The following is a 13,645-nucleotide window of genomic DNA, read 5'->3' on the forward strand; positions in this document are numbered from 1 at the left end:
AGTCTCTTCTACCCTTACCAAGAGGAATGTAGCCACTGAACAATTACAGTGCAGTAGTTAACCCCTTGGGTGAAGAAGAATTGTTAGGTAATTTCAGTGTTGTTAGGTGTATGAAGCCAGGAGAATCTGTAAAGAATAGGCCAGACTATTCGGTGTACGTGTATGTGTACGCAAAGAGAAAGTGAGCCCTAACCAGAGAGAAGGATCCAATGTAGTACTGTCTGGCCAGTCAAAGGACCCTATAACTCTCCAACTGGAGTTGTAGCTTAGCTAGTAAAAATAATAACAGAAGTCTTGTCAAAATGCATGACATCACTTTGAATAAGCTTAAAGTTTTGTTTTGTCTTCCTTGCCAAGGTCTTACATTTTTGAAGCCCAAAGTTGCTGCTTGGCGGTACCAGATGGGCAGCAGAAGTCTGGCCATCAACATTCAGGGTGCATCGTCACAGGATCAGTGGAAAAGTGACCCTGATGCCAAGGAGTACGATGAGGATGACGATGAAGTGGCTGCGGAAGTCGAAGAGGTTATCGACTGCTTACTACAAGGGTTAAATGACAAGGACACAATTGTCAGGTTAGTCATTTCAGTTTTTCATATCCTTTTGAATTTTGGATGATGTCTGAGAAAATATATACAATATTGTATTCCCATTTCATCTTGAATATGAAATGCATAAATACTCTGTCTGATGTGGTTATATATATATCTATATATATATATTCTCATAAATTTAGATTTCTCATAAACTATTCATGTGTGATTGTATTTCAGCAAAAGAAGAATTCATTGCCCTTTGTACTGTACATGTACAGTATACAAGGATGAAATTTTATACATGAATGTGAACTGATAGTAAAATTAGCCTCCAAATATGTGTTTCCAAAGAATTTGTCTTCTCCATTGATTGCAGATAGTAATTAGTATAAAGAAACAAACATTCTGTATAAATTATATCATAAATTATTTAGAAATTCCATATGAGTTGAACCTTCCCCGTAGAACCAGAGATTATTTATAATTTTATCCGTTATGATTAAAGATGGAGAATTTCAAATTAATGTGAGTTGTCTGAGTATTTGAAAGACTTCCCTCGTTCCAGGTGGTCAGCGGCTAAAGGGATTGGACGAGTAACGGGACGGTTACCGCAGGAGTTTGCAGACGAGGTCGTCGGAGCAATTTTAGAGCTCTTTTCAACAAGAGAGTCTGACAAAGCGTGGCACGGAGGATGTTTAGCTCTAGCGGAGCTAGGTAAGGCAATTCAGATTATATTTAGGTAGAGATTGCAAGGTCGGTTATCCTTTATCCCTTCACATTTAGTTTATTCTTTTATTAGTTATCCAAAGCAGCTCTTCTAGGAGAAGGACACTCCAAGATCAAACCATTATTCTCTAGTCTTGGGTAGTGCCATAGCTTCTGTATCATGGTCTAACACTGACTTGGGTTAGAGTTCTCCTGCTTGAAGGTACACTCAGGCACGCTATTCTATCTTATTTCTCTTCCTTGTGGTTTGTTAAAGTTTTTATAGTTTATGTTAGGATAGGAAATGAAGTGAGCGATTGGTTTCCGGTGAGAGTAGGACTGAGACAGGGATGTGTGATGTCGCCGTGGTTGTTTAACTTGTATGTTGATGGAGTGGTGAGAGAGGTGAATACTCGAGTGCTTGGACGAGGATTAAAACTGGTAGACGAGAATGGCCATGAATGGGAGGTAAATCAGTTGTTGTTTGCAGATGATACTGTACTGGTTGCAGACACAGAAGAGAAGCTTGGCCAATTAGTGACAGAATTTGGAAGAGTGTGTGAGAGAAGGAAGTTGAGAGTTAATGTGGGTAAGAGTAAGGTTATGAGATGTACGAGAAAGGAAGGTGGTGCAAGATTGAATGTCATGTTAAATGGAGAGTTACTTGAGGAGGTGGATCAATTTAAGAGCGTGGGGTCTGTTGTTGCAGCAAATGGTGGAGTGGAAGCAGATGTACGTCAGAGAGTGAATGAAGGTCGCAAAGTGTTGGGGGCGGTTAAGGGAGTAGTAAAAAATAGAGGGTTGGGCATGAATGTAAAGAGAGTTCTATATGAGAAAGTGATTGTACCAACTGTGATGTATGGATCGGAGTCGTGGGGAATGAAAGTGACGGAGAGACAGAAATTGAATGTGTTTGAGATGAAGTGTCTAAGGAGTATGGCTGGTGTATCTCGAGTAGATGGGGTTAGGAACGAAGTGGTGAAAGTGAGAACGGGTGTAAGAAATGAGTTAGCAGCTAGAGTGGATATGAATGTGTTGAGGTGGTTTGGCCATGTTGAGAGAATGGAAAATGGCTGTCTGCTAAAGAAGGTGATGAATACAAGAGTTGATGGGAGAAGTACAAGAGGAAGGCCAAGGTTTGGGTGGATGGATGGAGTGAAGAAAGCTCTGGGTGATAGGAGGATAGATGTGAGAGAGGCAAGAGAGCGTGCTAGAAATAGGAATGAATGGCGAGCGATTGTGACCCAGTTCCGGTAGGCCCTGCTGCTTCCTCCGTTGCATTAGATGACCGCGGAGGTAGCAGCAGTAGGGGACTCAGCAGTATGAAGCTTCATCTGTGGTGGATAACGGGGGAGGGTGGGCTGTGGCACCCTAGCAGTACCAGCTGAATTCGGTTGACTCCCTTGTCAGGCTGGAGGAACGTAGAGAGTAGAGGTCCTCTTTTTTGTATTTGTTTCTTTTGTTGATGTCGGCTACCCCCCAAAATTGGGGGAAGTGCCTTGGTATATGTATGTATGTATATAGGAAATATTTATTTTCATGTTGTTACTGTTCTTAAAATATTTTATTTTCCCTTGATCCCTTTCCTCACTGGGCTATTTTCCCTGTTGGAGCCTGTGGGCTTATAGCATCCTGCTTTTCCAACTAGGGTTGTAGCTTAGCAAGTAATAATAATAATAAAGAAAATGTTGAATCCTGAAAGAATTTTAGAACTTCTAGTAATGAATGTAAGAATCCTTGGAGTCATGTCTAAGGTTGGCACGAGTGTTCCTTATATGTTTTTGTTATTATTTTTCAGTTTTCCTATTGTCTTTAGTTTGTTTATTGCACAATTCTAAAATAAAGAAAATTATGGTACCTTATTTGGAAATATATACATACATATACCAAAGGCACTTCCCCCAATTTTGGGGGGTTGCCGACATCAACAAAGAACAAAACAAAAAAGGGGACCTCTACTCTCTACGTTCCTCCAGCCTAACCAGGGACTCAGCCGAGTTCAGCTGGTACTGCTAGGGTGCCACAGCCCAACCTCCCACATTTCCACCACAGATGAAGCTTCATACTGCTGAGTCCCCTACTGCTGCTACCTCCGTGGTCATCTAAGGCACCGGAGGAAGCAGCAGGGCCTACCGGAACTGGGTCACAATCGCTCGCCATTCATTCCTATTTCTAGCACGCTCTCTTGCCTCTCTCACATCTATCCTCCTATCACCCAGAGCTTTCTTCACACCATCCATCCACCCAAACCTTGGTCTTCCTCTTGTACTTCTCCCATCAACTCTTGCATTCATTACCTTCTTTAGCAGACAGCCATTTTCCATTCTCTCAACATGGCCAAACCACCTCAACACATTCATATCCACTCTAGCCGCTAACTCATTTCTTACACCCGTTCTCACCCTCACCACTTCGTTCCTAACCCTATCTACTCGAGATACACCAGTCATACTCCTCAGACACTTCATCTCAAACACATTCAATTTCTGTCTCTCCATCACTTTCATTCCCCACAACTCCGATCCATACATCACAGTTGGTACAATCACTTTCTCATATAGAACTCTCTTTACATTCATGCCCAACCCTCTATTTTTTACTACTCCCTTAACTTCCCCCAACACTTTGCAACCTTCATTGACTCTCTGATGTACATCTGCTTCCACTCCACAATTTGCTGCAACAACAGACCCCAAGTACTTAAACTGATCCACCTCCTCAAGTAACTCTCCATTCAACATGACATTCAACCTTGCACCACCTTCCCTTCTCGTACATCTCATAACCTTACTCTTACCCACATTAACTCTCAACTTCCTTCTCTCACACACCCTTCCAAATTCTGTCACTAGTCGGTCAAGCTTCTCTTCTGTGTCTGCTACCAGTACAGTATCATCCGCAAACAACAACTGATTTACCTCCCATTCATGATCATTCTCGCCTACCAGTTTTAATCCTCGTCCAAGCACTCGAGCATTCACCTCTCTCACCACTCCATCAACATACAAGTTAAACAACCACGGCGACATCACACATCCCTGTCTCAGCCCCACTCTCACCGGAAACCAATCGCTCACTTCATTTCCTATTCTAACACATGCTTTACTACCTTTGTAGAAACTTTTCACTGCTTGCAACAACCTTCCACCAACTCCATATAACCTCATCACATTCCACATTGCTTCCCTATCAACTCTATCATATGCTTTCTCCAGATCCATAAACGCAACATACACCTCCTTACCTTTTGCTAAATATTTCTCGCATATCTGCTTAACTGTAAAAATCTGATTCATACAACCCCTACCTCTTATAAAACCACCCTGTACTTCCAAGATTGCATTCTCTGTTTTATCCTTAATCCTATTAATCAGTACTCTACCATACACTTTTCCAACTACACTCAACAAACTAATATATGCTAGAATGAAATAATTGGAATATTGATAACAATTATAATCTAGAGGGGCACTCGGTAGAGCACAGACCTCCGCCGCGACTGCATATTTCTTGACCTTTTGTTTGACCTTGACCTTTGAGCTTAACATGTATCAATTGACGTGGATTTTTATACTCTCGAATATAGATTAAGTTTGAAGTCTTTGTGACAACGATGTTCAAACTTGTGGCTGATTACGTGAATTGGACATTTTTGTTGACCGAGACCTTAATCTTCCCAAATCTGATAATTTTCAGTTTTTTTTACATAACAGTTGGTCCCTGCAAGTTTCATAACTCTACGATTAAAATTGTGGCCAGGAAGATGTTCACAAACAAACATACAAACACACACGAACTGGGGTATAAACATAACCTCCTTCAAACTTCATCGGCGGAAGTAATGATACAAACAGACACACATCAAAGGCAGACAACTTAAAAGACAATAAAACTTACCGCAATCTGAAGTGTGTCCCAACTAATAAGAACGATAGACTGAGAAAAGAAAGTCCCTGGAGTATTACTGCTTCTTGGCATTAGCCTAACCGCTAGAGTGTGTCATTAATTTTGAAGTCGCATGTGTCTATGAACCCTTTTACCTCCAATGGACGTACTGGTACGTCTCACAAAACTCATCCCTTTATCCCCATGGACGTACCGGTACGTCCTTGCAAAAAACTGCTATTTGCATTTTTTTTGCATATTTTTTTATAACTTTATGAGAAACTTCAGGCATTTTCCAAAAGAATGAGACCAACCTGACCTCTCTATGACAAAAATTAAGGCTGTTAGAGCAATTTAAAAAATATATATTGCAAAATGGGCTTGAAAAAAAAAAAAAATGCCTGGGGATTAAGGGTTGGAAAGTTCCAAATAGCTTGGGGGTAAAAGGAAAGAAAATGAAAATTACTTTTAAAATTTAGGTGTAAATGTTGATTAAAACATCTTCTGGAGAGGGAGCAATATAAACATTGGGGAGTGTGCATTCTGTATAAATAATTAACATTCAAACAGTACTTATCACTAATTAAAACAAATTGGAAGGCAGAGTTGTAGAAATTTGAGGCTCAGATAGAGTCTCTCTCTCTCTCTCTCTCTCTCTCTCTCTCTCTCTCTCTCTCTCTCTCTCTCTCTCTCTCTCTCTCTCTCTCTCTCTCTCTCTCTCATATATGTGTATATTTTCTCACCTACATTTTTCAGGTAACATAGGAGAGATTAATTTCAATGTTGATAATTGTATATACTGTATCAAGGTCATAATTTTATTGTACTTTAGGAGATTTAATTCAATTTAGGCTAACTGCATGTATAAAACCATCATTATTTTACATTGCTTTAAAAAATATTTTTATAAAAATTTAAGATATACTCAACTTTTTTTTTAATAAGGTACATTTGCACTGACTCACTGGGGTGCCCTATTAGCTCGGAAAAGTATTCTAATAGCTGTTTGGTTAGAATTATCTCGTCCAACCAATCAGCTAGCAGGAAACGTTTCCGAGCTAAAAGGGCACCCCTGCTAGTCGGTGCAAATGCTCCTCGTTAAAAAAAATTGAGTATAGTATACATCATGAATCTATACCATTCTTTCTCCAAAATTTTTTTTTATTTTTCAGCTCGTCGAGGTTTGCTGTTACCGCAAAGGCTTCCAGCAATTGCACCAATTCTTGAAAAGGCTTTGGTGTACGATGAGTTGCGCGGACAGTGCTCTGTAGGCTCCAATATTAGGTAGGAAAGGGGATTTGCTTGATTCGTCTCTTTTGTACTTTCAGTGCTTTGGTACGTTTTCAGAAATACATAATCAAATGTTTGTGATATGGAAAAGTATGGGTTTGTTTTATGGGAAAGTTTACCTTTTTTTATCAATGCATAATCAAATCGTCTGTAAATGTTTGCGATATAAAAAGTATGATGCTTTTTTGTTATTGGAAAGTTGGTCTTTTTTATCAATGCACAATCAATTAGTCTGTAAAGATTGCAATATAAAAAATATGATGCTTTTTTGTTATTGGAAAGTTGGTCTTTATTATCAAAGCACAATCTAATAGTCTGTAAATCTTTGTGATATAAAAAAGTATGATTTTTTTTTATTGGAAAGTTGGTCTTTATTGTAAAAAAAATCAAATAGTCTAAATGTTTGTGATCTGAAAAAATTCATTAGACTTTTTAGTGGAAAGTATTTTTAACATTACAAAATTATGTAGTCTGAATCTAAGTCATATGCTAGAGTGGTAATCTTTTTTGTAAGTCATGACTTAGTTAAATGGTTAAAACAGCCTACCTTTTTGGTATAGAAACTCGATTAGTAGTGAGAATAGGGAACTAAGTGGCTATTCTGAATGGGAATTAAGATGCTGGGTACAAATAAGGTTCTTGAGAACAATCTTGAACACTTTTGTCACAGAATTGAGGTATGATTGAGTTGGTGGCCTTTTCTCAATAAAATCCAAAGATTTTAAGCTTATATTTTTAAATATTTAACTTAGCCGGTGAATATATAATAGCTGCTGCTCCAGCGGCTCGACAGAAAACACACACAAAAACTCGCGAGCGATCGCTATGAAGGTTGCGGGTGTGCCCACCAGCGCCAACTATCGGCCAGATACCGCATATACATGTAAACAGACCCAATTTTTTCTCTGTCGGCCCTAACGACAAGACGTATCAATACTCGCTGTATAACCTGGAGTTTTCTCAACATATTTGGTGAAGTACTTCCTTTTGGTTTGAGCTTTCGCAGTGCAGGTGTTTTATCTTCAACTTAAATCTTGAACTCGTTTTTAGATAGATTTAATTTTTGATGACTTTGGATTGTTTTTTGGATTTTCTTTGACTTTTAAATGGCCGACCCTTCCCTTAGTACGGAAGTGTGTTTTAGGCTTTTAGCAATTATCTTATCACGTTATAAATTAATTATAGATTTTCCTCTATATATTTTATATCTCAACCGCCTTTATTAGGCCTCTTCGATTAGCTTTCCATTTATAATAAACATCAAGATAAATTTTAATGATTTGTTTATATGCGACCTTTCCTGAGAGTAGGCGGTCCTAACTTGGAAACCGAAGTTAAACAACGTTGAGCCCTTTCAATCGTAAATAACTTTTACAGAGCAAATGATTTAAAACTTATTAAATGAATATTTTTTAGTAGATATTTTATGAAAGATTTTCTTTGAATAGTCTTCGTACTGTTTCAAAGATGAACTAACGTTTAGTTTATTTATGCTACGCAGTTTGCGCTCTATCGTTACGGTAGAGAGAGAGTATATCACGGTTTCACTTTGCAGAAAGAGTAAATCGATTCTGACGTTTTGTTCATTCTTCTTTCAAAGCTTAAATGTTTTAAATACTATTTTAAAGGAACTTTTTAATTGAAAAACCTTTCAGTTTTTTCCTTTGGTCAAATAACCTGTTTATTGAAGAAAGGTAAGTGGGCTCTTCTCTTCGGTGCGAAATCAAGAGAGAGAGAGAGAGAGAGATAGAGACGGAGAGAGAGAGAGGAGAGAAAACGTTCCGATCTTTATTCTCGTCCCAAGCGAGTAACGTTGTTCTCGAGTTTACTCTCGTCCCTAGTCTCTATAGGGGAGAAAGGATAAAACGTTTTTAGTTTTTATTCTCGTCCCAAGGCACTGTACGGTGAGAGATTGAAAACGTAGTTTTGAATGAACTAGTGTTTAGTCTCCTTCCCAGCCACTGATCTTTTTATCTTAAAATATGTTTACTGTTTTTTGCTTGTATTAATGTGCTTACATTATACGACTGATTTTGCAATTATAACCTTTTGATGAGGGTAGAATTGCGTGCTTCAGGTAGAAATCAGTTTTATTCATACCTAATGTGAATTGTTAAAATATTCGATTTCAGTGAAATAAGTGCAAAACAGAAAATCGTAGTGATAAAGTGATAATTGCGCAAAGTGTTATCAGTGTTGCGACCGAGGGTTCGTCTGTTCGTGCCTGTCGTTCGCCTAGTCCGAGACCTCTTGCAAGCTCCCAAGCCCAGGGGAGAAGTAATGTCGTACGACTTATGGGTTCGAGAGGACTTGATCAGCGAACAGACGTTCCCTCTATGGTTTCAGGCGTGTCTCATCAACACCGCCCCTACCTTAAGACGAGCGAGACGATTTTCTCCTCGTCATCCGAAGGCTTTTCGCATAAGAAACCGTGGAACAAGGTTTCGAGGCCCTTTAAGCGAAAGTCAGTCCTTTCAGGACAGGTCCAGCGTCCTGGTTTTAACTATTAGGACAGCTCTGACCCTATGCAGTCATCGGAAGACTGCTCGCCGCCTAAACAAAAGCGTAACACAGGCTCCGAGAGTCTTTTTGTAGGCAAGGTTTTGCAGTCACAGACGTTACCCTCGTCTCTTACCGCAACCATTCCCGTTGATCCTAAATGGGTTGTACAGCAAGACATGCAGAATAAGCTTGCCTCTCTTATGGAGGACTATTCTGCTGAGCAGGTTCACGATGATCCTCGCCGCTTAGCTGATCGAGATCCTGGCCGTCAGCCGCCCAAACGAACCTTTGCTCGTCCTGTTGACGTTGACGTTACAAAGTCACGTCAGTCACGTTTTGTAGAGCCTCACTCGATGCAGTCCAGTGTTGACTTTCAGCCGCTTGTGGACGTTCAGCCGCTGCCACATGCTCTTGTTGACGTTCAGGACATTCGCCAACCAGCGAAGTTTACTTGTTTTGACGTTGAGCGTCAAGCACCGCAGTCAAGAGTTGTTTTGACTGCTCAGTCTAGGCAGTCAAGGCAGTCTCGAGTTGACGTCGAGCGTCCTCCCGCACCTGTTGGTTGTTGCTGGTCAGTCCTTTAAGCAGTTACTTGACATAGCGTCCTTGACTGCTACTGTTGCTCCTTTGCGTGTGGACTCTGTTTGTCAAGCATTGCCACCACGGCAGGTCTCTCCCTTGCTTGAGACTCGGCTATTGTCGGACAAGGTTCCTTCAGATGAGGAAGTTGCTGTTCCCCCTCCTACTGATATTCCCTTGAGGACTCTGTCAGACGGAGAGGAACCTAAAGCTGCTCAGCCCTCTATGGACTTTAAATAAATCATGCTGATTTTTAAGGATCTTTGTCCGGATCTTTTTGTAACTGCTGCTCCTCGTTCGCCTAAACGTCAGAGTTTACACTAGGCCTAGCTACTTCGAAGCCGTTGTTTTATAAGCTAGTGCTCTCTCGCTCTTCTAAGAGAGCTTTACGTTTGCTAGGCGACTGGTTTATCACCAGGAGGAGTTTGGGGGAGACAGCCTTTGCTTTCCCTACTTTTAAGCTGGCTTATAGAGCGAGAGTTTGATATGACACGGGAGAAGTTCTCGGCTTGGGAGTTCCTGCCTCTGCCCAGATAGACTTCTCAAACCTCATAGACTCTCCCTGGCGCCTGGCCATGAGACGCTCCAAGATTTTATGGTCGACTTCAGAGCTAGACCATCTCCTGTTAGGAGTTTTTTCGAGCGTTTGAAGTTTTGCTGTACAATTATGTCATGCATAAACAAGGCTTTCAGGGATGGCTCCAATGATCTGACAGCCACGTTCTCTGCAGGAACAAGTCCCTCAGGGATGGCTCCAATGATCTGGCAGCCATGTTCACTGCAGGAGTACGTAAGAGGCAAGTGCGCTCAATGTGTTCATTGTCAAGACAAACTTCACGATGAAGTCTACCAGGCTGTCTTGACAGCATTAATGGAAGGCGACTGGATGGTCTCTCTCGACCTTCAGGAGGCATACTTCCACATTCCTATACACCTGGATTCCCAACCGTTTCTGAGGTTTGTTTACAGGAATGTGGGGTACCAGTTTCGAGCCCTGTGCTTTGGCCTCAGTCCTGCTCCTCTCGTGTTTACGAGGCTCATGAGGAATGTGGCAAAATCCCTCCATCTATCGGGAATCCGAGCCTCCCTGTACTTGGACGACTGGCTTCTCAGAGCATCGTCCAGTCTTCGCTGTCTGCAGGATCTACATTGGACGTTGAGTCTGGCCAGTGAGTTGGGACTTTTGGTCAACCTAAAAGTCCCAACTGATCCCATCCCAGATTATTCTATATTTGGGGATGGAGATTCGCAGTCCAGTTTTTTCGGGCTTTTCCGTCTGCCACCGAATAGAACAAGCCCTGCTCGAAGTCCAACTAATGCTGAAAAGAAAACGTTTGTTCAGTCAGGAGTTGGAACAGTCTCGTAGGGACTCTCTCATCCCTGGAGCAGTTTGTCTCACTAGGGAGACTACACCTTCTGCCTCTCCGGTTCCATCTAGCCTCTCACTGGAACTAGGACAAGACGTTAGAGACGGTATCATTCCCAGTCTCCGAACCAGTAAAGGCATGCCTGAAATGGTGGGACAGCAATATCAGTCTGAGAGAGGGACTATCCCTAGCAGTCAAGAACCCAAACCACGTGTTGTTCTCAGACGCTTCGGATTTGGGTTGGGGTGCGACCCTGGACGGTCGGGAATGCTCGGGTCTGTGGACCTCAAGTCAGAAGAGCATGCACATCAACGGCAAGGAGCTATTAGCAGTCCACTTGGCCTTGATGATATTCGAAAGCTTCTTCGAAACTAAGTGGTAGAGGTCAACTCAGACAACACCACAGCTTTGGCGTACATCTCCAAGCAAGGAGGCACACACTCCTTCACGCTGCTCGAGATCGCAAGGGACCTTCTCTTATGGTCAAGAAATCGAGGCATCTCCCTGTTGACGAGATTCATCCAGGGGGACTTGAACGTCTTGGCAGACTGTCTCAGTCGGAGGGGTCAGGTGATACCCACGGAATGGACCCTCCACAAGGACGTGGGCAAGAGTCTTTGGGCTACTTGGGGTCAACCCACCATAGACCTCTTTGCCTCCTCGTTGACCAAAAGGTTACCAATCTATTGCTCTCCAGTCCTAGATACAGAAGCAATCCACATAGACGCGTTTCTACTGGATTGGTCTCTTCTGGACTTATATGCATTCCCACCATTCAAGATAGTCAACAAGGTACTGCAGAAGTTCGCCTCTCACGAAGGGACAAGGTTGACGTTGGTTGCTACCCTCTGCCTCGCGAGAGAGTGGTTCACCGAGGTACTTCAATGGCTGGTAGACTTTCCAAGAAGTCTTCCTCTAAGGGTAGATCTGTTACGTCAGCCCCACGTAAAGAATGTCCATCAAAGCCTCCCCGCTCTTCGTCTGACTTCCTTCAGACTATCGAAAGACTCTCAAGAGCTCGAGGCTTTTCGAAGGAGGCAGCCAGTGCGATTGCAAGAGCGAGGAGAGCTTCTACCATTAGAGTATACCAGTCGAAGTGGGAAGTCTTTCGAGACTGGTGCAAGTCAGCATCTGTGTCCTCGTCCAGTACCTCTGTAGCCCAAATCGCAGATTTTCTTTTACATCTGAGAAAGGTTCGCTCCCTTTCAGCTCCGACGATTAAGGGCTACAGGAGCATGTTGGCTTCGGTCTTTCGACATAGAGGCTTAGATCTTTCCAACAATAAAGATCTCCAAGATCTCCTTAAGTCTTTCGAGACCTCTAAGGAACGTCGTTTGGCAACTCCTGGATGGAACTTAGACGTGGTCCTAAGGTTCCTCATGTCAGACAGGTTTGAGCCATTACATTCAGCCTCCCTGAAGGATCTCACCCTCAAGACACTTTTCCTAGTGTGCTTGGCTTCGGCTAAAAAGGTCAGTGAACTTCATGCCTTCAGTAAGAACATCGGCTTTTCTACAGAAAAAGCCACTTGTTCACTTCAACTTGGTTTCCTGGCCAAAAATGAACTGCCTTCTCGTCCTTGGCCTAAATCTTTTGATATTCCTTGCTTATCAGAGATCGTAGGCAACGAACTGGAAAGAGTATTATGTCCTGTTAGAGCTCTTAAGTTCTATTTAGCTCGTACTAAGTCATTACGAGGTAAATCTGAGGCATTATGGTGCTCAGTTAAGAAACTATCTTTGCCTATGTCAAAGAATGCTTTGTCATATTTTATCAGATTTTTAATACGAGAAGCTCATTCTCACTTGAATGAGAAAGACCGATGTTTGCTTAAGGTTAAGACGCACGAAGTTAGAGCTATAGCAACCTCCGTGGCCTTCAAGCAAAATAAATCTCTGCAAAGTATTATGGACGCGACTTTTTGGAGAAGCAAGTCAGTGTTCGCGTCATTTTACTTAAAAGATGTCCAGACTCTTTACGAGGACTGCTACACACTGGGTCCATTCGTTGCAGCGAGTGCAGTAGTGGGTGAGGGTTCTACCACTACATTACCCTAATTCCAATATCCTTTTTAATCTGTCTCTTGAAATGTTTTTAATATTGTTTTTTGGGTTGTACGGAAGGCTAAGAAGCCTTTCGCATCCTGGTTGATTTGGCGGGTGGTCAAAGTCATTTCTTGAGAGCGCCCAGATTAGGGGTTTGATGAGGTCCTGTTGTATGGGTTGCAGCCCTTAATACTTCAGCTCCTGGGAATCTTTCAGCATCCTAAGAGGATCGCTGGGCTTCGTGAGGAAGACAGACTAATAAGGCAGAGTAATCGTCTAAGTCAACTTCCTTACCAGGTACCTTTATATATTTGGGTTTTGTTATGATATAACTGTCAAAAACTCTAAGCATATACGCTGTAAACTTAATTAACTCTGGTCTCTACCCACCACCATGGGTGTGAATCAGCTATTATATATTCACCGGCTAAGTTAGATATTTAAAAATGATATTTTAATTATAAAATAAATTTTTGAATATACTTACCCAGTGAATATATAAATTAAAGGCCCCCCCTTCCTCCCCGATAGAGACCCAGCGGGATGAGAAGAACTGGAGCTGTTTACATGTATATGCGGTATCTGGCCGATAGTTGGCGCTGGTGGGCACACCCGCAACCTTCATAGCGATCGCTCGCGAGTTTTTGTGTGTGTTTTCTGTCGAGCCGCTGGAGCAGCAGCTATTATATATTCACCGGGTAAGTATATTCAAAAATTTATTTTATAATTAAAATATC

General features: G+C 41.9%; 1 protein-coding gene across 3 annotated transcripts in view; it reads left to right on the forward strand.

The window, feature by feature from the left end:
• Positions 1-13,645, forward strand: part of Tbcd (tubulin folding cofactor D) — an 86,707-nt gene that overhangs the window by 38,115 nt on the left and 34,947 nt on the right. For all 3 annotated transcript variants that reach the window (XM_068354972.1, XM_068354973.1, XM_068354970.1), the window contains exons 7-9: positions 358-574; positions 1,101-1,249; positions 6,298-6,409. In XM_068354972.1, the coding sequence (XP_068211073.1) occupies positions 358-574; positions 1,101-1,249; positions 6,298-6,409 (478 nt within the window). The remainder of the gene's footprint in view (positions 1-357; positions 575-1,100; positions 1,250-6,297; positions 6,410-13,645) is intronic.

The sequence above is a fragment of the Palaemon carinicauda genome, chromosome 31 (assembly GCF_036898095.1).
Source record: "Palaemon carinicauda isolate YSFRI2023 chromosome 31, ASM3689809v2, whole genome shotgun sequence".
NCBI classification, from domain to species: Eukaryota; Metazoa; Arthropoda; class Malacostraca; order Decapoda; family Palaemonidae; genus Palaemon; species Palaemon carinicauda.